Source organism: Python bivittatus, unplaced genomic scaffold, assembly GCF_059951505.1.
Source record: "Python bivittatus isolate LINGU-HERP-01145 unplaced genomic scaffold, Pbiv_v1 ctg000700_np1212, whole genome shotgun sequence".
Classification (NCBI taxonomy): Eukaryota; Metazoa; Chordata; class Lepidosauria; order Squamata; family Pythonidae; genus Python; species Python bivittatus.
In genome coordinates this window covers 99,555,755-99,583,466 of record NW_028277098.1, presented here as the reverse complement: position 1 = coordinate 99,583,466, position 27,712 = coordinate 99,555,755, and the positions used below count along the sequence as shown (strand labels likewise).

At 45.7% G+C, this 27,712-nt stretch overlaps 2 protein-coding genes across 7 annotated transcripts in view; one reads left to right on the top strand and one right to left on the bottom strand.

Moving 5' to 3' along the window:
- TCEA2 (transcription elongation factor A2) overlaps nucleotides 1–2,297 on the top strand; it is a 38,690-nt gene extending 36,393 nt beyond the window's left edge. For all 5 annotated transcript variants that reach the window (XM_088154410.1, XM_088154415.1, XM_088154414.1 and 2 more), the window contains one exon: nucleotides 479–2,297. In XM_088154410.1, coding sequence (XP_088010536.1) covers nucleotides 479–538 — 60 coding nt within the window. In that variant the 3' untranslated portion in view covers nucleotides 539–2,297. The remainder of the gene's footprint in view (nucleotides 1–478) is intronic.
- RGS19 (regulator of G protein signaling 19) overlaps nucleotides 1–27,712 on the bottom strand; it is a 58,570-nt gene that overhangs the window by 9,895 nt on the left and 20,963 nt on the right. The window contains exons 1-4 of one of the 2 annotated variants that reach the window (XM_025170620.2): nucleotides 23,557–23,705; nucleotides 8,601–8,749; nucleotides 6,432–6,571; nucleotides 690–764 (exon numbers count right to left, since the gene is read on the bottom strand). In XM_025170620.2, the coding sequence (XP_025026388.1) occupies nucleotides 690–764; nucleotides 6,432–6,571; nucleotides 8,601–8,630 (245 nt within the window). In that variant the 5' untranslated portion in view covers nucleotides 8,631–8,749; nucleotides 23,557–23,705. Of the gene's footprint in view, nucleotides 1–689; nucleotides 765–6,431; nucleotides 6,572–8,600; nucleotides 8,750–23,556; nucleotides 23,706–27,712 lie in introns of those variants that run through there. The other variant, XM_088154416.1, reaches the window with a different exon arrangement.

The window sequence follows — 27,712 nt, the reverse complement described above, 5'->3', positions numbered from 1 at the left end:
TGACTAAATTCCAGTCTCGATTGTGGTCATTAAGCAAGAACTACCTGTATAAACTAGTGTTTCTCAAACTTGGCAACTTTAAGATGTGTGGAGTTCAACTCCCAGAATTCCCCAGCCAGCAATGTTGCCAAGTTTGAGAAACACTGGTATAAACAGTACTTTATACAGTGTGCAAGTGATGGCTACATAACACACTTGATTAGATTCATAGAGGATTTTGTGCATCTGCCTTCACACAACTTAATCTGGGCTAGGCTTTGCATGCTATGCAGACCTACTCTGTTGGTTAGTTTACACTTCCAAGTATTGTGCAGACCAAAATGATGGCTGTGTTCATGCAATATGCCTAATCTCTTACTGAATAAACCTAGTTTTTCTGAGTTTGTACAATACACTTCAACCGACCAAACAGGCTGGGTTCACGCAGCATAACCCTAACCCTGATTCAAACCAACCAAGCTTTATTTTTTATTTGTAGACCGCCCAACTCCCAACAACTCTGGGTGATTCACGAAGTCAAGATGCAGTAAAAGCTTAGCATGTTGTGCAAACACATCTGCCAGATCTTCAACTGACCTAGTTAAGTGTGTTGTGTGAACGCAGCCAGTGGGCAGCCAGGTCAAGCGCATGGTGTGAATGCAACCAGCCAAGCAGAAACGCTTCTCAAGTGCTACCAAAAGGTAACTCACCAGGATTCACAGTTTGGAAAGGTCTCCAATTTGGTGTCTCGTGATGTCCTCCAGACTCGCTCCCGATCCTCATTCCTAACAGTGCAAAGAAAAGAGAAGATGGGATGAGACAAGAGTTCGTAATCATCGGAATCAAACACCATGGCTTTATAAATTATGGTCATCTTTTAAAGCATTCAAGAGAGCCAGTCTGGTGTAGTGGTGAAGGCACCAGGCTAGAAAATGGGAAACTCTGAGTTCTAGTCCTGCCTTGGGCATAAAGCCAGCTGGGTGACCTTGGGCCAGGCCCTCTCTCTCAGCCCTAGGAAGGAAGCCAGGGCATACCACTTCCAAAAAAACCTTGCTAAGAAAGGTTTGATTTGATTGACTCATCCAGGCAGTCACTAGGAGTCAAGACTGGCTCAAAGGCACCTACACACAATTTAAAGAGGGTTCCTCAACCTTGGCGACTTGAAGATGCGTGGACTTCAATGGAACCTCATTTAATTATGCCTTATGTTCTTACGCAGTGTTTCTCAACCTTGGCTGCTTTAAGGTGTGTGGACTTCAACTTCCAGAATCCCCCAGCCAGCATGGCTGGCTGGGGAATTCTGGGAGTTGAAGTCCACCCATCTTAATGTGGCCAAGTTTGGAAAACACTGGCTTGAAATGAGGCAGTGCACAAGGTCTTCTCCAATATGCCCATCTCACCCATGATTTCAGATCTTCCTGTTTGAGCAGCGAGATTTGAAAGACATTTCAACCCATATTTGGCTGAGCAGATCGCTCTCCTTGGAACCGCACATTATATTTTCTCATATTCAACCAAACACAGATGGAACCTTTTTGAAACCTCAGTAGCTACATCCAGCCTGGTTACTGAGTTAATCCGTTATCTCCAAAGACCTGCCTTAAGTTTATGTAACCTAGGGTTACATAATTCCCCATGCTGGCTGGGGAATGCTGGGAGTTGTGGTCCACCCACCTTAAAGTGGCCAAGTTTGAAAAACAGTGATGTAACCCACTGCCTGAATTTTGAGTTTGATGTGATCTGGCCAACAGATGTCAGTGTTCCCTCAACATTTAAACAGCAGGAAGCAGAAGAAGAAGCAGAAGTTAAAATGCTAGAAAAAGGGGAACAGTCCCTCTGCACTGCCAACTCGGACTACTCAGCCAGCAACTGGTCAGGAACTTTAAGTCTCAGCATTGGCTTTAGCAGCTCATCATGGCCTGGAAGCTAAGCAGGGCCGGCCTGGTTAGTACTTGGTTGGGACTGTAGGCTAGACTAGGAGCTGGAAAAAAATCCTGGAAGAGAGCAGAAGGAAACCATTTCTGTACAGGTGCCAAGAAAATAATATGAATGCTGTAAAATAATGTGAACATATTATGAGCATATGAAAAATAATATGAACATTGGGAAGACCCTCAAGACCTGGTTGTGTCAACAGGCTGGGGGATCCCAGGAGATGGGCGATCTAGTGAGATGGCTCCATTATTTTTAATGTCCCTTTGTCTAATATTTTCTGTTTTGCTTGGTTTTTTAATATTGTTTATCCTTTTTAATGTATTTACTGATTGTTTTTTAACCTTGTCACTTGGATAAAGGGAGATGGGCAGTTAATAAACTGAGTAAATAAATAAATACATGTGCAGGGAGTCACCAGGATCATGAAACGTCGAGGTTCATAAAACTTGCACCTTTCCTTCTTTCTCTGCAAATTTTCAGCTTGCTTGAAATGGGCCTGAGAGAGGGCATGGCAGACTTTCCTTGTGCCCCTCCATAAAAAAACCCAAAAACCAGAGGTGGCAGAGCGGGCTTGTCTTCAACCACTCATTTCACCCAGCTTAACCATCACGACTTTCTCCAAAGAACCCAGGGAACTGTCTCACCACTGCCAAAATCTCCGACAGAAAAGGAGAAAACACCCTGATTGCTTGGCACAAGTCGGGATGGCCTCTAATGATGAGGCAAGGAAAAAAAAATTCAAAAATGAATTCACACAGGGAGGGCAAAGGGCTGCCAGAGGTCTTAATAGGCAAGCTGGCTAGGATGGCTGATGGCGGGATTTTCTGCAAAGCATCTGAGGGGGCCATCAGAGTCGTGAGCTGGCTTGCCGTTCTTCCCCTTTTTGCTTCCACAACTTTTGAGCTTGGCGTTTTGTCAACGGGGGCTCACTGAATCACCGGCCAGGTTCACACCACACACTGACCCTGGTTAGTGAATTACCCCATGGGAGGGCAGTTGTATAATCCATTAAACCAGAGTTAGGCTGGGCTGACGTAATATCCTAAAGCCACAAAGAAGCTAACGAAGGCTAAAAAGCCTGTTGCATTAACGCAATTCCACTGGGTCTTTTGATGGACTTGGTTAAACGTGGAGTGGGATGTAGTCACCCAGTGGTCACTTCTGTTTTGCTCGCAAACAAAAGCCACTCCTGTGATTCATGGGCCAGGGCAGCATCACGATCAGAAGCGAGAAGCAGAAGGATTGAGAAGCTTGAAAATTGCATTGCTTTCCTCGCCTCTTCTCCTAAAGGCTATGCACATTTTTAGCTTTCTGCACCAACATCTCCAGTATTCTCCCGGTTCAGACTGATGTGCGTCTTAGCTGCTTTCTTCATAAAATCAGAGAGGAGATGCTTTTATTGGGCCTTCTAAAACCACTTAAAAAAATGGGAAGCCTGATCAGAACTTGTCTGGAAGGAAGGAAAATGCCTGGGAGAAGAATGAGTGAAGGCAGCACGTGGTCTCCAAACTTGATATCCTCTTATTTTAAAATCCCTCTCCCACTGTCTTTAAGTGGAATGGGAGCAGACCTGGGTTAAAGGCATTTGCCAACAGTGTGCGCAGCAGCAGAAACATCTGTGGGGTGTATGCCTTCAAGGGGGGGAAATGAGAAAAGCTGCAAGCCCCGCCCCTTTTGGGCATGCATTATGACATCATAAAGACATGCAAAAGAGGTGGGATTAGCAGGTTCCATTTTTTTGACAAGAGTTGGATCCTGTGGAGTCTTCTGAATGGCCATCTTCCTTGAAGCCCTGTTGGTTGGGAATGTTGGGACTGGAAATCCCCAATCAACCAGGGGACCAGAGATGAGTGAAAAAACAGAGCAAGCCCCATTTGATGTTCAGATGGGCCAGGCCTAACCTCCAAAGTTCTGGATTGAGTTTTGATCTCCCTCCAACACACTTGTGCTCAGAAACCTTAATCCTTATTGCAGAAAATTCCAAAGTTCCTCTAGCGTGCAATGAGAACCTTGGGAGGGGTAGAAGACACCAAGATGCCATGACATCATCTGGCAGATGTTACACGTCAGGTCAGCTGTACTAAGTCACGTCATGACTTGCACTGCTTGCGTGAGGATGCCATGAGCACGGGAAGTTGTCTGTGCGGTGACGTTAGGCTGGGTGTGACATCGCTTGATCTGCAGCCTCCCTGCAGTTGCCCATGGAAGTGTTGAAATGCCATAAACTTCCCACCCTATCATTTGGGAACAAAAGAGAGGCCTGGTGAAAAGTGACTTAGTTAAGGCAGCTGTCCAGAATCTCAAAAACCTCTCCCAACTTCTGCTGCCTGAAACCATGTTAAGAGGAACAGAATCTGCAGTCCTTTGTGTTCAAAGGAAGTGTTTCAACCACTGAAACTCCAGCTCCATTTTCTTCCACTGCATTTCCCTCATTTATCAGTGCCCTGCAGCGCTCTGGCTGCGTCCACACAATATCCTTAGCCCACACAGAGAAAAACCAAACACCTGCATTTTTACAACATGCTAAACTTTGATTTGTTTTAACCTTGGTTAATTGTGGGTGGTTCAGCAGGGTGGGCAAATCCAGTCTGTTTGGTTAGTGACGACTGAAGAGACACTGCGACCCCAGAAATGGATGACTTCTGTAACCAGGTTGAACAGGTTGGGTGAACTGTTTTCCTTTACACCAGGGTTGGACAATCTCTGGCCCTGTCAATTTTGGTAAATTAGAGCTCCTGGCAGCTCACTCCAGTTACAGTTGCAGAGAACTGCAATCTAGCATTCTTGTGTTACAGAAAAATTCTCACTATTTATGAATACAGTGGTACCTCGGGTCACGAACGCTTCTGTTCACAACCAATTCGGGTCACGAACAGCACCGTTTGCAAAATTCTGCTTCTGTTCGCGAACTCCGCATCGGGTGACAAACAGGATCCGCGGCCATTTTCCCTGCCGTGACACGTGGTCGTGGCTTCCTGTAGGGAGGGGGACTCTCCCTCCAAGCAATAACCGCCTCCCCACCCGCCTTCCTGTCCTCCACGCCTCAAGCAAGGTTAGCGTTCTCTCTCTTTGTACTGTACTTTGTGTCATATTTTTGTGGTTTAAAAAAAACCCACATATGATTCAGAACGGATTAACCGTATTTATATTGAACCTTATGGGAAAATTTGATTCAGGTCACGACCAAAATCGCTTGGCGACCAAATTCGGAGGGGTCAGAACGGATTAACCGTATTTACATTGAACCTTATGGGAAAATTTGATTCGGGTCGCGACCAATTCGGGTCGCGACCAGAGTCGCGGAACGAATTAAGTTCGTGAACCGAGGTACCACTGTATTCTGTATGTGGAACAGACTTGAAAGCAAGGGACAGAGACGGTATTAAGGGCACATTAAGCTAGGAAATAATGGCATTTCTTAGAAGAGCCTGTGAGCAAATGAATCAGTAGGGAATGCTCTAAATTTAAAATACCTAGACCCAGGCATGCGCGCTCCGAGCCAGAGAGAACGGGATGCGCTCTGCGAAGTACAAATAGGAGAAACCATCTGTTCCAAATGGGGTTTAGACTCGCTTTGTTAAATGCTCCCAGGCAGCCTCTAGGAATAAACACAGTTTAAACTCCGGGCCGGCTTGAGTGGTGGATGACACAGGAGGAAAGGGAAACTTGTTACCACAGAAGAACAGAATCACTTTCTTTTCATGGCAAGTACCAGGCAGAGGCTAAACCAAGAGAGGTTCCTTGCAGCTCGTCTTTTGCGCTGCGCATGATGAGTATTGGGGTCTCATCCAGCAACTGTTTGCTTCTGATTGGCTCATGAGAGTTGTGAAGTGTTTGGATCTGGAAGGGAGGCACCTTCTTAAAGTAACTGAACGTTTTCTCCTTGGACAGGTCTTAAAAAATACACTGTGTCTCCTGAATGTAAACAGGGAGTTTCATAGCCCGGTGCTGCGAGCTTAGTGACGCGACCGAATATTTCTCTTTAAAAACATTTCTGGTCAAAGAACCCTGGGATCTTTTGACCGTAAGGGAGTTCATCTGGCCAGGCCATTTATCACGGAATCTTTGTGAAAGATGCCTGCTTTCTTGGGAACATTTATCAGCTCGTGCGCATTAAGGCTGAGCATGCCTTGCAAATGAACTGTGAAAAGCGCTTCGTGCCTCCCATGAATGCAACACTTCTCTGCTCTTCCTTAAAGCGGGACGACGCCTTGCAAGGTTGGCCCACCTGGGCTGGTGGGGTGAGAAATGCAGCTGCTTTCAGGAGTGACATTATCGTTAAAGAGACAGCTCCTCAAAGCAGCAGCATTTTGGTTTCAGGCTCCCGTGGGCGTCGGCAAAAAGATCCGGCTGCTTTAATAACATCGGAGAAGGAAAGTGCTAGTGTATTTCCGAATCGCTGGCAAGGCGTGCGGAGTCGTGAAAACGTGCGTGTGCACACGCACGTGTGCAGACGCAGCAGAATAGCTCCCGGGGAAGAGCCGAAACCTCCCAGCTGCATCCTTGCAGGCACCTACCACGAGCAGCTGCAACAGCAGCACCAACACAGGCAGCAGGGGTTGGCCCGTCGGTTGTTGCTGGCCCTCCGCAGTGCTGTCGGAGAAGTCTCATGCTGGGACATTGGAAGGGGTCTGTCCGGGTACTGTGGCTCTGGGTACTAGAAAGGGAAGAAGCAGAACAGAGAGGGTGAGCAACAAGGCATCTGGGCCAGCAAACTCCCTGTGAGGCCCTGCAAAGAATATTTGCCCATTGGTTCGATTTACATCCGTAGAGAGGCAGGAAGAGGGCCTTGATGGAGATAGGCAGGAACTGTTCTCTAGGCCAGTGTTTCTCAACCTTGGCAACTTTAAGATGCGTGGACTTCAACTCCCAGAATTCCCCAGCCAGCTTTGCTGGCTGGGGAATTCTGGGAGTTGAAGTCCACACATCTTAAAGCTGCCGAGGTTGAGAAACAACATCCTACCTTTCCTCCAGGAAATCAACTTGCCAAATGCAGTACTCCATCCTCCAATTTTCCCCAACAACCACCTTGCAAGGTAGGTTGGGCTGAAGGAGAGTGACTGGTCCAAAGCCCCCCAGGGATCCCCACTACCCCCCATTGACTTTCCATGGAAGTTAGCATTCTTCCCTTTACACAGCTGGGTTGAAGTAAGTTTATCTATCGCTCCTTCCTCGGATTTTTCTCTATCATAATAGCCCTGTGAGGTTGGTTGAATAGAACAGCTGATAAATCAAACCAACTAAATAAATATATGCACGCCATGGAGCCCACAGCTTTGTGTGATCTGGACGTGACAGCATAAAAAAAAAAAAAAATGGCAAGCCTGCCATTTGGCTGATGGGGAAAAAGCAAAGTAGGAATGGGTGTGGTATTTGGATGGGAGACCGTCAGGAGATCCTATGGCTGTAGCGTAGACTTGGAAATTGAAAAACACACTAGGACAAGATAGTGGGGAATCATCTCTGCCCTGTATGCAAAGGCTTCTATGGGGTCACCAGCAGTCAAGCTCAATAGGATGGAAAGTAGAACAGGTATCAGCATCTGGCCAAGTAGGTTAGTATTGGATGAGAGACCACTCAGAGATCCCTGGCTGTAAGTTAGTCCAGGAAGTTGAAAATAACCTAGAAAGCAGGTAGTGATCAATCATTTCTGTACTGTTGCCATAAGATCACCAGGAGAAGACCTCAACTCAAGCCAGCCTTGGCTTCTTTACTTCGGTCCACAAACACAGAAATGAGTTCCAGCAGCAGATACTCCCATTCTTGAATTCTGTTTTGATCCTCTCCTGCTGATGCATCTTTTTCAGAAAAGAAGTTGGTCAAGACAGTTTGCAAGAGTCTTAAATGAGAGCAAGCATAGAAGAACTCTGGGCGGAGACGTCAACAGGGGCTCAAAAAAGTCCAGACGCCATCAGGAACTAGGCAGTCAAACGCATCCCCTTTTAACATGCATTGCATGTAATTTACATTAATTAATTTACATGCAAAAGGGGCGGGGCTTTGACTGCATGGTCCTGGAGGCCGCCTGGAGCACCCCCCTTGCAATAATCAGTGAACTCTCCTTGCAGACACTCTTAGCTCTCATCCACGTCTTCCTCTTTAGATGTTAAAGATGTGAACCTAATGTGGAATTATATACCAGAGCTGTGGAATTTGACTGTTTATAAGGAATTTTGTTGGTATTGAACATGGGGGGGGGGGGGACAGGACTAAACGAATTATATTAAGAAATTGGAAAAGTGATATTATTCCTAATGCCAAGGAATGGTTGTCAGAAATGTATGATAGATCTGTTTTGGAAAAAGCAATATTTTCTACTAATTCTACTAAGGATGAACAATGTGTGTTACTACGGCAGAGATTTTGCCAGCTCTTACAATATCTTGTTCTGTTTGTATTCTAGCAGTGACTTCATTAGTAAACCAGTGACTCTCGATAAGTATAAAATGTAAAGTAGATTTTTTTCTTTTCTTTTCCTTCTTAATTTGTGTTTTTAATTTAGACTTTTTTTAAAAAAAAATTCTCTTTAAGATTAAAGACTGTCTTGTTAATTGTGCGTGTATAAAGTAACTAACTAGAATTAAAAACATTTCTGTTCTCCCTTTCCGGGCTGATATGAGTCGATGCCTCAAAGGGAACGGTTTGCAAAGCTATCCTGGCTCCGTGAGTGACCACTAGCAGCTTACCTGCTTCCCCACTTCGCAAACAGTCGGCATGGACAACCCTGTTCAGCCGTTCGGGCCCTCGCTGGGTACTTTTCCTCTGCCCAAGGGCCGCCAGACGTCCCTGCGGGCCCCCGCCTGGCCTAGAGCAACTGCAGCTTAGGGAACAGCCCCTGCAGGAAGAAAAAAAAATACTGCTGTGGTTACAAGGGCACTCCTTGGTGTTGCTCATTCAACCCTACACATCAGAAGGAGCACTGCATGAATTCCTTGTATTTTAAAGCATCTGCCTTGTGGGGGCAATGCAGAGATTCTGAAGGAGAGCCATCAGAAGCAGAAAGCTGGATCCGGGCAATTGTGCATTCAAGAGAAAAAGGCTTGCTTCCCACTCTCACAACCCAGGGCCATGTTCTCCAACTTAATGTTCCAATTTTTTGGAGCACGCAGTTTCTTTGTAGATATTGAGATGCTACAGAGCCAGTTTGGTCTAGTGGTGAAGGCACCAGGCTAGAAACCAGGAGACTCGGAGTTCTACTCTTGCCTAGGCACAACACCAGCTGGGTGACCTCGGGCCAGTCACCCTCTCTTGGCCCCAGAAAGGAGGAGGCCAGGGCAAACCACTTCTGATATCTTGCCAAGAAAACTGCAGAGACTTGTCCAGGCAGTTGCCAGGAGTCAACACTGACTTGAAGGCCCACACACATACACTGCCTTTTAGGATCAATGATCAGCAGTAAAGGAACCAGCAGTCAAGAAAGACACCGCAGATGAGCACTTCGTAGAGCAGCCATGAAGGCCTTGGAAAAGATCTTCTGATGCTGGAATGTGTCTGTAGACATCAGCCCCATGCGGTAGACCAGACCAGAAAATCAAGTGCGTAGGAAGGCTAAAACTATTTTTATTGAGATTGGCTATAGTCTGATTGCGCTCTACCTCCTTCCCCTACTTATGCTCCTGTGAATTAAAGAGGTGTCTGTCTAAGCCACTTTTGAATGTTATATGGATGTTCTGGACTTAAAAAATGCTTCAACTCCTTTTCCTAGGTAATGGTTCCTGCATATCTCCATTAAGATCATTTTCCTTACTCTCTACACTGGGTGTAGACCACCTATCAGAATCATGCAAGCAGTAGTTTTCCCCAGGACACTCTATGGAAGCAAAAGTTGGACTTATTATCCTACTTCAGACACATTATGCAAAGACCCCACTCTCCGGAGAAGACTCTGATGCTGGGAAAGGTGGAAGGAAAGAGAAGAAGAGGATGACCAGCAGCAAGGGGGATGGACACAGTCGCAGTGGTAATGGGGCCACTGTTGGGAGACCTGAAGGACCAAGTTGGGGACAGACTGTCAGGGAGAAAATCCATCCACTGTCTTTGCTAAATTACAACTTCTAGCTGGCTTTGCCAGCACAGCCAACAAAATCGAAGCCACACTATGGGACTTGTCCATTTTCTCACCTGGCTGCACAAGAGAGGTTCAATCCAATACATGTAAAATGATCCATCCACCAATCTCCTTAGCTAGACTGGGGCAAAAAACTGAATGTGCCAGGAGGACTTTCCCCATCCAAAGGCAACACAAATAAAGGAGTCCAGGTATCTTCAAACTGCCCAGTCCCTCATCAGCACCTGAGCTGGGAATTACAGGGAATGGGATCCAGTGTGTCAGAAGGACGCCAGGTCAGAGAAGATCACACCACAGGAATGGTGACCGACAGCATGCTGATGGAGAAAATGACTCCCTTTGAGACGTGGAAAAAACGTGGAATATTTCTATCTGTCCAATGTTTTAGCCTCCCCAGATTTTCACTCTTATTTGGGACCGGAATATCTGTGAGGTGGTGGTGAGGAAACCAGGATGGCAGCTGCCAGATCGAAACCCCACCCTTTTTATCTCTGTCACTCATGCAACACATGGGAGTCAAAAAGGTCAAGATGGCACACATAAAAGTCACACGAAAGACGTTAAAAAAAGGGATAGAGCTTCATCTGCATGGTCACTTTCTTCCCAACTTGGAACTACAGAAGTAGGTTGGGACCCATCTGGCTCAGGTGTAAGACAGGTGAGTGATGCTCCTTTTCTCGTCCTCCTTCCTTGCGTATCTCCTTTTCCCACCCTGAAAAACATTGGGTTGCTTTAACGTCTATCAGAGGGATGGAAGATCCCAATGGGCTGGGATAGGAAAAGTCTCCTAAACCTAATTTCCACCTGGCTGTCAAAGCCATTTTGGCTCTCCAAGGACCCTAAATGGGAGTCCTTTGTCTCAGGGAAAAAAGGCAGGAAGGAAATCAGTTTTTCAGGAGGTGAGCTTTAATTTGTGACTTTCTGGAAGTCTAAGCACAAGGCCAGCCACAACTCATCTGCAAGACCCTGAGTGGGAGAAAAGAAGTGGGGAACGCTCAACATGATTTTACAGGAACTTTTGTTCCCATCTTCTTGTTTGATTTGTATACAGGGTGTACCAAAAGTCAGGCCCCACTGGCCAATCACAATACGTTTTATTCATTGTATGAATTAATATATTTTTTTCAGAGAAAAGGTTACCGAACTTAGGAATGTTCAAAAGTCATGCGTCAAATGAGAAAGAAAGTATTTAGAAGAAAATGACAACCAATGCAAATATTTAATGTAATTTACATAAAGTATGGTCCAAGGTGGCCGACTTTTGGTACGCTTGTATATAAGATTATTTTAGCCTGGTTATTTGTTGTCAACAGCTGTGTGATCAGGCCTGCCATCTGTGCCCTGCAGCATGACCCCAAGATAAGGCTCATCCCCTCAAGTGCATGGACTGAAGAATCAGGAAATGGGTTCCTTTAATCTACATTGGGGAAAAGCCATGTTCCAATCTGGATGTACCTCTAGGCTCCAGTGGAGTTATCACCTAAGCTTCTCTATCAAGCCTTTTCTACAAACACATTAAGTACAACCTAGGATGCAGAAGCAACTGCAACACACCATTCCTAAGTACATGGAAGACCACAACGTGCATAGGTATCCCTAAGAAGCCACAATGATTTCACATGCATCATGGCATCGTTGTACAAATGATGCAGTTCCTGTAGATTGTGTTCTCTGTACAATGTTATGACAGGTGTGATGTCACTGGCCTCCCCTTCCCTATCTATAGTGGAGCATTTTATTGCTTTACAAGCAGATAGGTCCGGATCCAATTCCTCTAGCTCCTGGTGGGTACTACTAGCTGGTATGGATAATACAGAGCTAGGTGAACCAGTGCCAGAGATTCCTACATATTTTCAGGGCAACAGAGACCTAGAGCAATAAACATCCATCAAAAACCTGTTCCCATGTTCTCCTGTTGACAGGAACTACCAGAAAACTCCTGTAACCCAGAAGACTTTCTGGGAGGTTACAAAGCTTAAGATAAGAAGACAGGCATCTAGAGATCAAGGGACCCAGAAGGAAGAGGCTACCGATCTTTTCTATGGGATGAGAAGTTCTCCCTGGCAGGGTGGATCCACCACTGTTCCAGCAGGGCAATCCAACATTGATCACAAGGGCTGCATGATGTAGAAGAAGAGCTTTGAATCTTCCATGCCTGATAGACATTAAAGCAACCCAACATTTTTCAGGCTTCTTCACTCACTACACTCAACACTCCCTGAGATCCTTACCAATGTTTAAAACAGAGGAGACCCCCACCCCCACCTCAACTCCATCTGCAAGCTTCAGATCTGAGCACCCACAGAAGACCTCCCAAGATTTCAGATATCTCCCAAGAGTTCAGTGAGGTCTCCTGAAATCACCCTGAAGATTTAAGCATTACTGCAACATCAATCCATTCTATTTAGCTACCTACCACCTTCCCAATTTTGTTACCGGAGAGTTCTTCACCTGCCAAATACAGCTTGTGAGTCAAACTTTAAGTCCCAATACTTTTACATTGTGTAGTAGGTACGCTGCGCTCTGTACCTTCCCCTTCCGCCAAGATTCAGACAGACGCAGTGACAAGAAATGACACGTTTCACAGGTGACATTTAAGGATCCCAAGCTGTTATTCTTCCTGTTTATTTTGTCATTTGTCAAGAAAGGAGGAAGTTATGCAAAGCACGGACCTCCGACCACCACGTTCATCTTCTGAGACTGCCGTGATCAGGAACAGTTCACCCAAGGACTAGAAATCTGATCATAAAACAGAAGCAGAGCAAAGACCACAATGGGTCTGGTTACCGAGAAGCGATGCTTGAGCGAACTGCGGAACGTGTTCTGAATGCAAGATCTTTGGCATCTTCAGGCAACAGATCTGTGATCTTGGGAGAATATATTGTATTCTTGTCAGATGCAGGAATCAAAGATGTCTTGGGGCTGGAAGAATCTAGATCATTTGATTTGTTTCCTGTGCTGGTTTGAAATACAATTCCTTTGCCACCATAGCAGCGACTTTGCACCATCATCAACTTTCCTTATTTCATGGCTCAACTTTATCCAACCGGATCCACGGCAACTATATTTGGAACGGCTTCCAGATCTCTTGGCAGCAAGTGGGAGTTAGGGCAGCTCTTTGCTCACTCAGGTGCCACATAGGAATCCTTCTGGCCTTTCAAAATAACTCATACAAGAACAACAGTAAGAAAGTTCCTTCAACATCCCAGGGTAGACTCCAACTCTGGGGTTTCATAATGGTCTCCCATACAAAGATAATCAGTCCATTCTTGCTCAGTATGTCAAGGTCAGCAGCACCCATTCCTGCCTCCCCGAACCTTCAAAAGTGAAGGCGGAAAATTTTGTGTCCTCCCTTCCCGTGAAATCACGTCACCATCATGGCTTCTATGATTCATTTTTGGCAGCCTGATTTCTCTCCAAGGGTGTCTGCCGAGGGCAGGATCATGAAAAGTCAAGAGGGAAGCTAGAAGAGACCCACCTGTTTTCACACCCATCACCAGGCACATCAAACGGGGTGGGGCTTCAACTGTATGGTCATGGCCAACATCTTGACTGTTTTGATACCACCCCCCAGACGCTCCTGCACATAAGGTCATGTAAGCATGCCTCGGATTTGCTCTCCAAACTGAATTCATTTCTGATTATGATTCAACCCCCCCCCCAATGTTCCTTCCTCCCCCACTATTGGATCTTTATGAAGGTCCTTGACCCATAACTAAGGACAAACTCTCTGCAAGAAAGAGAGGGGAAGAATGTACCTAGTGTGCTGCTGGGTGAGATAATAATTTGGAAAACATTCTGAAGCCTGATGTGTGCACAGTAAAAAAAATCCTCCTTAAGATTTCACTATACTCCAGATCAGTGTTTCCCAACCTCAGTAACTTTAAGATGGGTGGACTTCAACTCCCAGAATTCCCCAGCCAGCACAGCTGGCTGGGGAATTCTGGGAGCTGAAGTCCACATATCTTAAAGTTGCCAAGGGTGAGAAACACTGCTCCAGACACATTCAAAGTTTAAAATTTGACTCGTAAGAAAGCTCTAGCTTATGGGCTGATGTCTACAGCTCATTTTGGAGAAGGCTCTGGAACTGGATGGGAAAAGTTGCAATGGGGGGAAGAAATGCCCTGTTCCACCAGATGCTTGGATGAAAAGGCTTTGCTTGGAACCCCATTATGCAATTCAGCTCGTCGCTGCCAAGGCTCCTCTGATTTCCCCCAGCAGCTGTGCTAATATGATAGCCGGATACTCATTTTGGCCAGGTGCTGATTGCACAGGATGTCTTAGCAACACTCAGCAGAAACAGAAGCAGGCCAATCCTGCAGGGAAAGGATATGAGAAGTGGAAGGGGCCTAAAAGCCCACCCCAGAAGAAACAGATGACAGCTATTAAGAAACAGCACGGGATGTCTGCAATCAAAGTCTGCAATGTTCCTCATAAAACAACTGGACAATGCAGAACAGGTGACCTCAGAATGATCTTGCAATCTTCCCAAGGTGACCACTGCTGTCCTGGGCATAGGGACCATGATGGGGAAGTGTTGGGGCAAGAATGACTCTGGGACTTTTCTGGCCCTGGTCCCAGCTACAACACAGAGCAATTTTTAATTGGCTGAATCCAGCTTGGAGAACTTTCCTAAGAGTGTCTGTAGCTTCTTGGAAAGCTTCCAGAGATGGACTTTTATTGCGCAATCTTACGGGCTTATCCATGGAACCTTTCAAGGGGTCCAAGCTACATTTGTAACGGCCCATGGCATCAGTTATTTTCCCCCCACTCTAGAGGAAATGCAATCCGTTAAGGAGGAGGCGCTGGCACAGCTGGAAGTGAGCAAATAGGCAGAGAGAGAACTTTGCAGCTGACGACTCACTGGTCAGGCTTGCTGAGAGAGTAACCACTTTGTGTCTGCTTCTGCTGGGCTTGGCAGGGCAGGGAGAAGAAGGACAGAGGCTGAAAGGAATGGAGGAGACTGAAATAATGCACTGCAGAGAGTTCTTTGACCAGGGAGGAAAAGATAAGCAACAGCTAGATGGTGTGAAGGGACCAGAAGGATATGATGCACAGAGAAATCAAAAAGGTTAAGAGAAAATGGGTACACGCTGAGCCAAAAAGTGTAGGAGAAATCATTTTCCATAATTCTTAATTTCCATAATTCCTACCAACAAAGTAAACCATGATTTAGGTTGTGCACAATTGAACCAATGGAGTGAGGCTGAATGGCAGATGGGGCTAGGAGGACAGAGAGGGAGGCCCACCAAACTCTACTTATGTCTCCTGTGGGGTCCTCCATTTCAGATTAGCCATCCTAGGCAAAATCCCCACCCAGGAACTCTTCAACCTGATTTGTGGCATGATGGAGAAAAAAGTCTACTCAGGATGGGTAGATACAGCAGTCCCTCAAGCAGCAATTCCCAAGCTTTTATTTTATGCAAGCCATGCTATCAGCATCAGAAACTTGTACAGAGCATTATGTAAGCCAAAAGTCAGCAATATGACCTCCACAGTGACATGGTCCACGACCCTCCACAATTTATGAAATTGCTTGACACTTTGAGAGACCTCTAAACATAATGCAATTTTTTTATTGGAAGCTGGAATCTTGTGAGACTTTGGATGAGATCAAAATTCCAGCGATCTTGCAAGAATTCTGCTATTTTAAAATTGTTTCTAGTTTGGTATTTGTCCTGTAGATCACCTGCAGTGCTCCCGTACGGTCCGTGGACCACAAAATGGTAATTAAGGTTTTAGAACAGGTTTCTTGGCCAATGCTGCTAGGAATGATAAGAAGTCTTGAAAAGCTGAGAATTCTTGAAGGACAAGAGGTTGGAGATGTCTTATACATATTCTCTTCGGCCACTGAAATGATGGAACACTTAATGTAGGAGCTTCTGCTCAGCAGAAATAGGAATGTTGTGGAAGGGAGATGAATTTAACCTACATCGTGGAGCAGCCTAAAGACACCCTCTTGAAGCCTTCTCCTTCCCCACCAGCCTTTAGACAACATCCGCAAAAGTCACTGAGGAAACTGGGGGAGGGGAAGGGTATACTTAATGTGTGTGCAGAGATAAGGAGAGATATAGAATTCTTACCAACTTGTTTCAAGGAGGAAATCTGGTTAGACAACCACCACTGGCCCCATCGTTAATAAAGACCCAGCGGAGCGTCAGTTCCAGAAGAACACCTATCTCAGCTTTTCCCAGTCTGATGCCATCTAGGCAAACTGATAGTCAAATTCCTAGCCAAAGAGAAGTTTGGCCCTTCAAATCTAGCAAGGTGGCTGGTTTTGAAGGCCCTGTCTGATCGTAGAACTCCAAAGAGTACCTGAAGCCAGAAGTACAGACTTCAGCAGCATACATTTGAAATGAAGTTCTTAGACATGAGTAGAGGAAGGCTAATCACACACACCATACACATTGCTGGCAATCAAATGCTCCTATCCCTTTGTCCTTTAAAACAAACATGACAATAGAAATTTGGTCTAGTCTAGTCTCAGATATTCTTTTCAGGTGATCCTTTCTGATATCTCCCACGCATACAGAAAGAAGAGACCTGCTGAATCAGATTAAAGGTCCAGCTAGCCAGCACTGTTTCCCAAACATGAATGGTAATGAACAATATTATTCATTTACTATGTTTTAAAGCTTCTTAAACCCAAAGTCAAGCTGCTTTTGAAATTCAGCAATCAACACTTATCACGATGATGAACATCAAGAACTTCCTCCATTCTACCATCTTGACATCCCACCCTGGACACCCAATTTCATTGCACAAATGACAAAAATTGTGTAATTATGTATCATTTGGACAATGATGTTATGGCCTGGGTGAGGTCCCTTGTCCCCTATCTCCTCAGATGACCATGCTTACATCTACTGGCCATGAAGATGCTGCGCAGCTCTTTTGCTGTAAATCTTTTGACCTCTTCTTTTTCACACACATAGACCACTTTCTGAAAAAGCAGAAGGCTCATTATGCATTGGGGTGAGGGCAGGGAAGGCAAAATGAAAGGAAAAACTCTGCGTAATATGAAATTGCCTGTCACACCTAATCCCGTTGCTAAGTCACAGCCGTCCCTTCTTATCTCGGTCTCGGGAAAAAAACAAATGGGTGTGTCTCTGACCTTGTTTAAACTCCTAAAATACTGATCCCTTGTTTTCCCTCTAGTCCCCTCCTTCTTCATTTCATCTTCTGGCCAGCTAATGCTGAATTTCAGCTCCTATAATCCCCAGCTAGCCATGAAATGTATCACTCCATTGCAACCACCGTGTGTGATTTCACACTGAAGATGTTCAAAACCGGCTCTTACGCTTTCAGCCTGAACCCTTCACGGACACGGACCCCTTCTTTTCTTGACAACAATATGGACTTGGTTGGATGCTACCTCCTTCTATGATGATTTTTGAAGAACTAACTTGCAGCCCTTGGGTTTCCTACTCTCCCATCCGAAAACTAACCACCTCTGACCCTGCTTAGCACTTATGGGATCAGCCAAACTTGCCAACATGCTATCTACTACCTGCTGCAGGCAGGATAAGATCTTCAGCTCCTGTGACTACGTGAACACAGCTGTGCAGCTGACTTAGCAGCCATATTTACTTGACCTTCTGGGCCACTAATTCTCCTGGGTTCCAAGTGGTTTACAGAAGTGGATTGCCACTGTCTTCTTAGGATTTAGTGATATCATTTTGTCTGCACTTAAGCATATAAAACAACCCCATGAGAAAGATTAAGCTAAGCGTGAACTTCCATGGCTGAGGGTTGATTAGAACTTGCATTGGCCTAGTGCCAGGCCACTACTTTAACCACACCACACTGGTTGGTTCTCATTCTTCCAGGATGTGGACTTTCCAGTTTACCCTACAGGCTTGGGATGTCCTTCTTAGTCCTCCCATCCAAGCACTAACTAGGGCCAACCCTGCTTAGCTTCTACAATCAGCTAAGGTTGCCTTGGATTCACCACGTTTTTTCGCTGGGGCAAGAGAATCCAGGCTGGACTACTGATTCCTCTTTTCTTGGCTAGAACAGGTTGTCTCACTGTTCAAACCCCAACCCTCCATTTGGTAACTCCGCTGCTGAGTGACCAGCTACTGTCTCCTGCTGCATGCAACCACTAGTTTCCCAGAACCAAACAGAGAGCCCCTTTATAAAAGCAAGATCCTATTTTGTCGTCTTGGGAAATATCCGCCTTTTTGGGTTGTTCCTCTTCGGTGTTAGCACACTCTTTCTTCTTCCTCTTTTGAGCGGGTGTTTTCAGATAACTGCTGGCATTTAGCTACCCAAAGTGAACTTCCGTTCCCCCCCCCCCCCCGGGCTACTGGGGTGACTCTCTGTAGACCCGAACATACTCTGAAAAACCTTGTGACCCACAATCCTAGGTTCGCCATCCACCAGTTCTTTGAAAAGCCTCCTGCTTGAGGTGAGCACTACGTGTCGGATTGGTTTTGGAAGGCTAATGGCGGCGGGGAGGGGAACTACCAAGCCCAGATGGCTGGTTCCTCATTTGGCCGTTTACGTTGGCCTGATTGCACAAGTTGTCTAGGCCTACCTACCCTCTTTGGCCACAGTGCCGCTCAACAGAAGAAATCACAGTTGTGAGGTGTGGTGCACGCCACCAACGCAGAAGGCTTTAAAAGAGGTCCAGACAACGTGATGGTGGGCAAGTTCTGATGGTGATTAGTTTTGGTGGCTGTTTGCTAGCTCCAAAATCACAAATCATGTCTAGATTTCCAGCTGCTGGAGAACCCCACTGAAAAGAGGATAATTGTACATCTGTCTATGTCTTCATCGGCTTGGCCACCATGTAACACACAATTCCTGCTACATAGGCTATTGGGCTGTCTCCGTTAATTTATCCAATCCTCTTTCAAAGTCCTTCAACTACCATGTAATTTTCTAGTATCTAGGTTGTTCAATATTATCTTCTTCTGAGATGGTTTTTCAACATTCCAGTCTAGCCTATCATTCAGGGATTTTCTGGTGGTCTCCCATCCACCTACTGCCACAGCACGATCAGCAAGCTGTTGCTGCGTGCTGAAACTCGCTTGCCTAGTAATGTTCAACTAAAGCAAGTATCTGTCACCTTGGGATGGAGAAATTCTATCATTTCTAATTGCCGTTAGAAATTCGTTTCTCATTTCTCCAACCCTACATTTGTCTTACCTGTTTGCAAATGATTTTAAGAGTTCAGGCAAAAACGCGCATGTATTTTCAAGCATGTTCCCCTTCACCCTTTTTGTCTTGTCATTTTTCTCCAAATCTCTTCTTCATATAACTTTTCCTGACATATGATACTTTGGCAGGATATTTTCATTACTAAATGCCCTTAAGATTTATCCCCCCAATATACATATTTTTGTACCTTAAAAAAAAGTCTCACGAAAGACAAAAGGTAAAGTAGAGCTAAGGGTTGATTTGCAAGGTCTGAGAAGCCTACGTTCGATACGCTTGCGCTAAAATACAAATCAAATTGTTTTCTCTCCCATCTCAATGCACCCCATATAGTCATCTTCATTTACTGCCTCTTATGCTAAAGGATGCTGAAGCAGTCTGCTATAGAAACAGCTGCTAAAACACACAACAAACAACACGTTAAAGTAATCTAAATTTTCTTTGAAAAAAGGGGGGAGAACATTCTGCCGATATTCCTCCTGGGAGGGTTTGAGTGAAAGCCATGAGTTTTCGACAAAACCCCCAAATTCCAAGATGGCATTTAACCTAGTTGCTAAATTAACCCACATTCTGGGTTTGCATTAGATACTGAACCATTAGCTAACCAAAGGGGCCAGGTTTGTGTGACAGGCAGGCTAAGCCCCAGAACACCTAATGCAGATTAATCAAATTTAATCAGAGCTCCTAGGCCGGAATTGCAAACTTCCAGAGCAGTGATTCTCAACCTTAGCAACTCTAAGATGTGCGGACTTCAACTCCCAGAATTCCCCAGCACATTTTCCATGCCGAGGACCAGAGTTGCAGATAGCCTGAAACTGGTCCTGCTCCACTGGCTGGGCTCCAGAAAGCAGATGTGGTCAAGGTCTAAAAGCTAAATTAATCCTTTCCATTTCCACGTGCACCTCATTTCATTCATCAAATCGGGTGGGTGCAATCTACCCCCTTGCATTTCATCTTTTCCTCCATCGTATTACAAGTTAATTTTTGGATCTCTGCAGGGGACGTTCAAAGGATTCTGAGGATGCTTATGTGGTGGTGGTGGGGGGGGAGTTCACGTGGTCCTCTCCTACTTTGAATCCTGTTGTGCCCCTCCCCCCCATCAGATCCGTGGAGGCTGCATTCACACAAGATACTGGACTCAGATCAAGACTTAGTGGCCACCGTTGTAAAATGTGCTTACTGGGACTATCAAACCTAAATCCAGAAAATGATAAGGGGGCAGGAAAGAGAGACAAACTTCTAACTGGTTACTACTCTCTTGTGTTCCTCTGGAACGATGTTTCTCAACCATGGCAACTCTTAAGATGTGTGGACTTTTGGACAGCCAGGGGTGTCCAAAACTGTCAAGATGGAAGCCACAACACGGGAACAGAGTTCTGCCTGGGACAGACGGAACTTCGGGCGCCCTGTTGTAGCCCCCATCTTGATTTTTTAGATCATGCACCATGTGAACTCAAATATTTCGTGCAAAGCCCTGTGTCTTTTTATCAACTTTAAATCTTTCTACCAGCTGTATATAGGAAAACCATTGACATAGATGTCCCTCTGATGTGAAATCCTCTCTTGGTTTTATTTCAAATTCTCCTTGGTGAATATCGAGGATATCGCCCTAAGTTAACTATTTCTGCTTAATTACCATTTCTTTCCTGTAGAATGCTTCTTGGGATGTGTGAACCCAACACTGAGCATTATGCAAGAACACCCACATGTGGTGTCAAATCTGGGTGGTGAGAAGGGTATCCTGAACCAATGTCTTGAAGCCCTACCATGCTCTTTCACCAGCTGGTCGGCTGGTCGGAAACCACACAGCTAGGTGGGGTTGTGTATGTGTGAACTCACAAAATTCAAGGGTTTGAGGACTGAGGAACAAGCGATCAGCCTCCACCTGTGTGAACAAAGCTAGTAGACCAGACTTCCCCAACTGGAGGCCAGATGAATGGAGGCCAGAGAGCTAAAGCAGTATTTCTTAACCTTGGGCACTTTAAAATATGTGGACTTCAACTCCCAGAATTCTCCAGCCAGCCATGATTCCACACATCTTAAAATGGCTAAGGTTGAGAAACACTGGCCTAAAGTCAATGCTGGTTGACAATTATCAGAGCTAAACTGCAGCATATCTGGAGCGCTTTTCAGATGGGGAAACTGTCTTAGGTGTTTCTTGGGGGCTCTTTATAAAGACCACTTTGCCTCTTGCAGAAGGAAAATAGATATTTTCCAAACTTATTGAAAAGGTGGATTCAGCAACTGAAAGCTGGAGATTTGCTGGACACCAAATGAGCTTTCCCAACTGAGATGTGGTTGGATTTGGTCTCGGAGTGCGCAGGAACATGAACGCAGCACTTGTCTGCAACGTTGCAAAGCAGTTGTGCAATGGTGCAGACAGCCATGGTTGAAAATGCTCCCCCAGGGGCTCCAAGCTGGGTAGGGAACATCACTATGGTGTCTTCCTCAAAGCTTGGAGAGCAGATTGCTGGGTAGAAAGGGGAATCCCTCACCCCATCTCACAACTTCCAAGAAGGAAGGTTGCTGCCCATCTTCCTCTTCCTTTCTAACGTGTTACAAGGGTTGCGTTCACACAGCACGCTAACCTAACCTGATCAACGAATTAAACTCTCTTCTGCCTTTGCCCAGGACCTCCAACACAAAGGAGCCAAAAGGCCTGCATTCACACCACATGCCTGGCCACAAAAAACTAAGCAAGGTTAATGCAGGTTTTGTGAATGGAGCCACCAAGTGTTTAACTGATCCAGTTAAAGGTGTTGTGTGATCACAGTCAAGGACTCTGATAGAGGAACAGCAGGCCCAAACTCCTCACTGACTGAACAGAAGAGTCTTATTCAATTTGAGACTTCCCAAATACTTGCGGTAACAACTCTCAGATTTCTTAGCCCACCAACACCAAGTGGGCCAGAAAATTCTGCAAGTAGCAGTTGCAGAACAAATGGAGAAGTTGGAGAAGTTAAAACAGGTGTTCCCTTCTACTTTCCAAGAGCGATGGAAGTGCAAAGAACATCTTAATTCAAGGTATCCAGATTCTTCCTTTACTGGGGCAGGTATAGAAAGTGATTTTAATGACATTTTGAAATTTTTGATGGCAATTTTATCCCACCCTTTTCTCTCGTTTGCACAGGGTAGCACTGAGTTGACCACAGAGGGATAACACTGGTATACCGAAAAGCTTCAGGAAGTAAAAAGATCTTTGCTGAAAAAACAATCATGAACCCAGGTTCAAAACATAAAACTTTCAGAGAAATGTGTGCTTTATAATATCAAACCTTTACATGCCGCTTGGCCAAGGCACAAGAATAAAAATCTCCAAAGACCATTTCAGCTACAGAAAGTACCACAAACCGGCCAGGATGTCAAATGTGGAAATGATAGTTTAAGATTACTCCTCAGCCATGCCCGTCAAATCCCCTGAGTATAAGTGAGAGAGATTTGCTGATATCTTGAACGTTGACTTAGGTTGTACATCAAAGCAATTTCCCCGTTATATTTTCTGCAACCTGACCGTGCACGCAAAGACTTTAAAATCTGATTTATTTCATGGGACAATCTGAGATACACCATCTCAACAATAAGGGGAATGCAGAGCGAGGAAGGGAGAAGAATCAAATTCATGTCATTTCTGCAATAAGGTTATGACACATGGTATGTGGTTTTCCAACACGCCGATATATGAATCCTAAATATAAGAATCCAATATGCATATAGAAACGTAGTCAAAAGAGAGGAGATGCGAGCGATTCACACTACACACTAAGCCCTAAGCCTCGGCTGACAAACCACAATGCCTGAGTTCACACAAGCTAATACAAAACCCAACTACATTATGGCAAACCGGAACATTTGAGCCACATCGCAGACAAGGAGAGTTCATAGTATGGTAAACCAAAAAATAGTTTGTGACTACGAAGAATTCCTTCAGCAAAGAGGCCTTTGGGAACAGAATATCCCACGTTTGCTATTTTCCTTTTTTCAACCTGTGGTAGGCCACCAACAAGTAAGATATGGAGATATGAGCAAGAGACACAGATCTGCCTGTCGATGCACTAGTAACGGATCTTGTTTATGTGCAAAGCTACATTAACTTTCATTCGCCCTCCAGCGTAAATCATAAATATAAGTAAGTATATATATCAAAAGGGGTGAGTAGTCCACTTTGCAAAGCTACAGTGGGTTCCACCCAACCTACTCTCCAACCTCAATTATAAGTAGACATAATTATATCAAGAGATAGATGACAGTACATGGGTTTATTTTCATGGTTTCCTTCGGTCCCGCCCCCACTCCAACCGGTGGCTGCTGGCATAGTCAGAGGACAGACACCGCCACCTTGGTGGGAAGCTCACTTTAGAACTTGTACCTTCAGACCAAGGAGAAGGGTTGCGAGTTGGGACACCTCACCCTACCTGTTCCATGGTTGAGAGCATTCCATCTAGCCATCCTGGAGGCTTCTCCAAGACCTCTGGAGTTCCCTTCCAAGGCTTGTCATAATACGTTTGGAAAAGAAGAAGAAGAGGCACGCAAATGTGGTAGAAAACAAGAGAAGGAGAGGGAAGCAAGTGAGAACTTACTTAACAGGAAAGGGAGTGACAACGGAAATGGCGTAACCAAATGCAAGACTGAAGGCCTTTTTGGGGAAAGCTGCAGCCGCTGGAGAGCTCTCAAGAAGGGTTCCTAGACATAGGAAAAGCCAGTGACCACACTGAGGGTGCAGAGAGGAAGTGGTTGAGAAGTGTGGCAGTGTGCAGAAGCACAGGGCGTGGCCCGAGAGAGTCCCTGTCTTTCCATCCTATTGTTATACTGCAACACTTTCGGGCGACATGTTGAAATTCATACGCAGGGCCTTTCCGGAGGCCTCACCTCTCCTGCATCGATTGCATCTGGAAGCTGCAGTGGACAATTGATGGACCCTTGAGGGACAGGGGGAAGGAGGGAGATGGGATCTGCAGCACTACACTTTGGCACACTTTGGTGCCCTTCCTCTTCTTGCTAAACACAAGCACTTTTCATTGGCTGGTATGGTGGTGGAGATATTTGAACCTCCTTCCTCAATTTCCCGCCCTACCACTGGTCTTCCAAACACAGAATCCAACAAACACGGAAGCAGATTTCTAGAGGAGATGCACATCTTAGGGATGGCTCCTGGATTGGCTTCCTAGAAGCTTACCTGCTCCAAACATGGTCATGTTCAGAGGTCAGGACCAAGGTTCAAGGGCTGGATCTAACACTAGCACTGCAGATGTTGATGGTGACCATTTATCAGCTTTCTCTGATGTGCCTGTGGCCTGCTCTTGAGAGACCGAGACCTTGCTAGGGTTGGGCCTTCCAGAAAAATTTGCAATCAGAATATGGGACTGTTTCTGTTGTGGCTTTCTGCCCCTCTGCTGTTTGATTAGCTCACTTAGATGTTACTGATTTTTCCTAGCATTAATGGTTTCATCGATTGGTCATCCTTAACACTGTCCCTGAGACATTTCCAGGATCATTATTTATTTACTTTATTAAATTTATGATGCCCACCCGCTCCAAAAGACGCTGGCCAGCTTTCAAACAAGGATTTAAAATAAACCCTCCCTCCCTCCCTCCCTCTATGCCATCCACCTCAGCAAATGCAGGGGACTAACCATGGCTTTCTTCTTCTCTTTAGGACCAGATCTCAGAGTTGGGTGACATTGTGATGAAGAATCAGAAAGCCAGAAATTAACTGGGGGACTTTGGGCCATTCCCTCTCCCAGCCCAGCCGAATTCTCAAAAAGAAGGGAGATCCACAGAAGTTGCCTTGAACTCCCAGAGGAAAAAGGTGGGCCAGAAATTAAAAAAATAAATGAAGTAAAAATGCCTTGGCAGCCGGGGCAACTGATTAAAAGTGTGCATTGTGTATCAGACTCTCTGGGCCCAGCAATGCTTGGGAGACCCAAATCTGAATAACCAGGTTTTGAAAAGCAACAGATCGTCATGCCAAGGACTAAGCATGACAGGCAGAGGGAGACAGTTGGCTCAGACAGGACGCGTAAGGTCCCTGTGCATGGAAAAGTCTATGCACGAGGGCTTCCTCTCCAATTAAGGTCAGACTAGCCCCCAACCGTGCGTTACCCCTGTACATTTGTCCTAGGGCATTTTATAACAAAATCCTCTGCTGGCATCTGAGTGAGGCAGTGACATCACAAGCATCAGGACGTCACTGTGCAAAGGATGCAGTTTACATGACATCCTTTGCCACATCTACATGAGGACCTCATAACATGTTCAATATCAGGGGGGCTTGTACCTGACACCTATGAACAGGGACACGTAACTGTGGTTCCCAGCACCCCTTTTTCATAGGCCTTTGAGCCTCGGCTTATCACAAGCGCTAAATGGGTGGCGTAGTTTCCCACCTTTTTAAAACAGAAGACTCTCAAAGCGCACGATGTATACGCTAAAACAGGTGTACAATTGTGGGAAAACCACCCCAAATCTCTCCTGGACTCAATCTCCTCTTGGGAAATCTTGATCCCCACCGTTGTACATTGTCACTCTTAGTATCACCCATCCTAGTCCGGCTCACCCACCCACCCAATGGGATGGCGATGGGCATCTGCTCATGTTTCTCTTTTCCCAGATGTTCCACCGGTCAAGCTCTCCAATACCGGAAACGGTTGTCCTGTCTTCAACTAACTTCATCCGGCCGTCACAGTTCGTGGAACAGGAAGGATAAGCCTGCTTTGGTGCAGTGGGTGACATTTCCACAAAATCATTCACCGAGATTACCTCTTTATTAAAAAAAAAAAAGAGAGAGAGAGAGAGACAGGCTCAACCCTTCAAGTTCCTCTTTGCTTTCTACAGAAACAAATCTGACGTCGTAAAGATGATCCTGCTGACGCTCTGCAAACAAACTCATTTTGCATAAGACGGGGCCTCCCACATCCTCTTCCCCAACCCCTTTACGCCAGCGGCTGCCTTTTAGAACGGGGACAGCATATTCTGGGTGACAGGCCGCAAAAGAGAAGGATGGAGAATTCATAAAGCTGTTTCCATGTTGAACAGTCATCTCCCTACACGCACATATATGCATACAAGTCAGGTGGGATAGATCAGGGGTCTTGAACTCAAGTCATCAGAAAGGCCCCATGTGGACTAGTTCCTTAGCTCTAGAGCAGTGTTTCTCAACCTTGGCTGCTTTAAGGTGCGTGGACTTCAATTCCCAGAATTCCCCAGCCAGCATGGCTGGCTGGGGAATTCTGGGAGTTGAAGTCCACGCACCTTAAAGCAGCCAAGGTTGAGAAACACTGCTTAGAGCCACAACACAGAAGCCTTTTTGCACACAGATGCAAACGTCTCTAGTGAGCCAAGAATGAAGGGTATCATTGTATTCCTTGAAACATACAATTATTAAATAAAAACACTGCAAAACCAAGCTGGAAAACAGCTGTTTCATTTTGGCCTCTCAGTTGGCAGCATTTCTTTAAAGAGCTGCCTATATCCTGCTTGCCTGTTCTGTCTTTCTCCTTCCTGGAGTCTTTCTCAAGAGAGCAAGCTCGCTGATACTGGGCCCAATGGAGAGACCAACCCTCCCGGTCCAGCCCCAGCCCTCCACCTCGACCGCCTCCTCCTCCTTTCTCTTGGGTGGCCCCAACCTCCCAATTCTTCTCCAGATCAATTCTCAAATCCCCACTGCCCGGCCTGGAGAACTGGCATTGCCCCAGAAGAGCCAGCGTGGAGCACATGAGAGGTTGGGGTCTTTGGGGGCAGGGCTGCTTGATGCAAGGAGGCTCAGGGTATGAAATGAAGTCAACTAGGGTGCTTCTTTGTTCCCAGAACCACAGTGGGACTGCCTCTCAAGGCCATCTGCTGGGAGACTGGTGGGCTTCCTCGGCCAGTTGGTTGGCCACCATGAAAGCAGACTGCTGGACTAGATAGCTCAGGGGTCCCATCCAGCAGGGCAATGTTTCTGTTCTTAATCCCTCTGTAGTCCTCCAAGGTCCTAAGGCAGTGTTTCTCAACCTTGGCAACTTCAAGATGTGTGGACTTCAACTCCCAGAATTCCCCAACCAGCATGGAGTTGAAGTCCACACATCTTGAAGTTGCCAAGGTTGAGAAATACAGTCCTAGGGAATCCATGTATATGTGTACAATTCCCACGCGCAGGATACATGTCAAATGGATTGGGTTGGAAATTCTGACCCAGGATGTTCTCCTTGCCTATCAGCTACTTTGCTTAACTGAACATCAGAAGGAGTCTGGTAGCATCTTTTTGGATGAACACATTTAATTAAAAGGCATTAAAGCTCATGTTGTGGTTCGCAAAAGCTCAGGCTTTTTAATAGAATTGGTTCGTCTGAAAATATGATACCAGGCTTCCTTTGCTTTGGGGCTCCCACAGACTAACCGGGCTCCCTTCCTACAATATCTCTGCTTAACTGAATGTCAACCAGGGATGATTTATCTGTTAGCAAAGCCTGGATGAACATGGAGCTTCCTGCTGGGAACTCACACTGACTTTGGTGCTTGCTTTAAGCCATCTCTCTTTTCTCCTCCACCCACCACAAATCTGCAGTTCTCATTTTCCATCCCTCTTGTTTT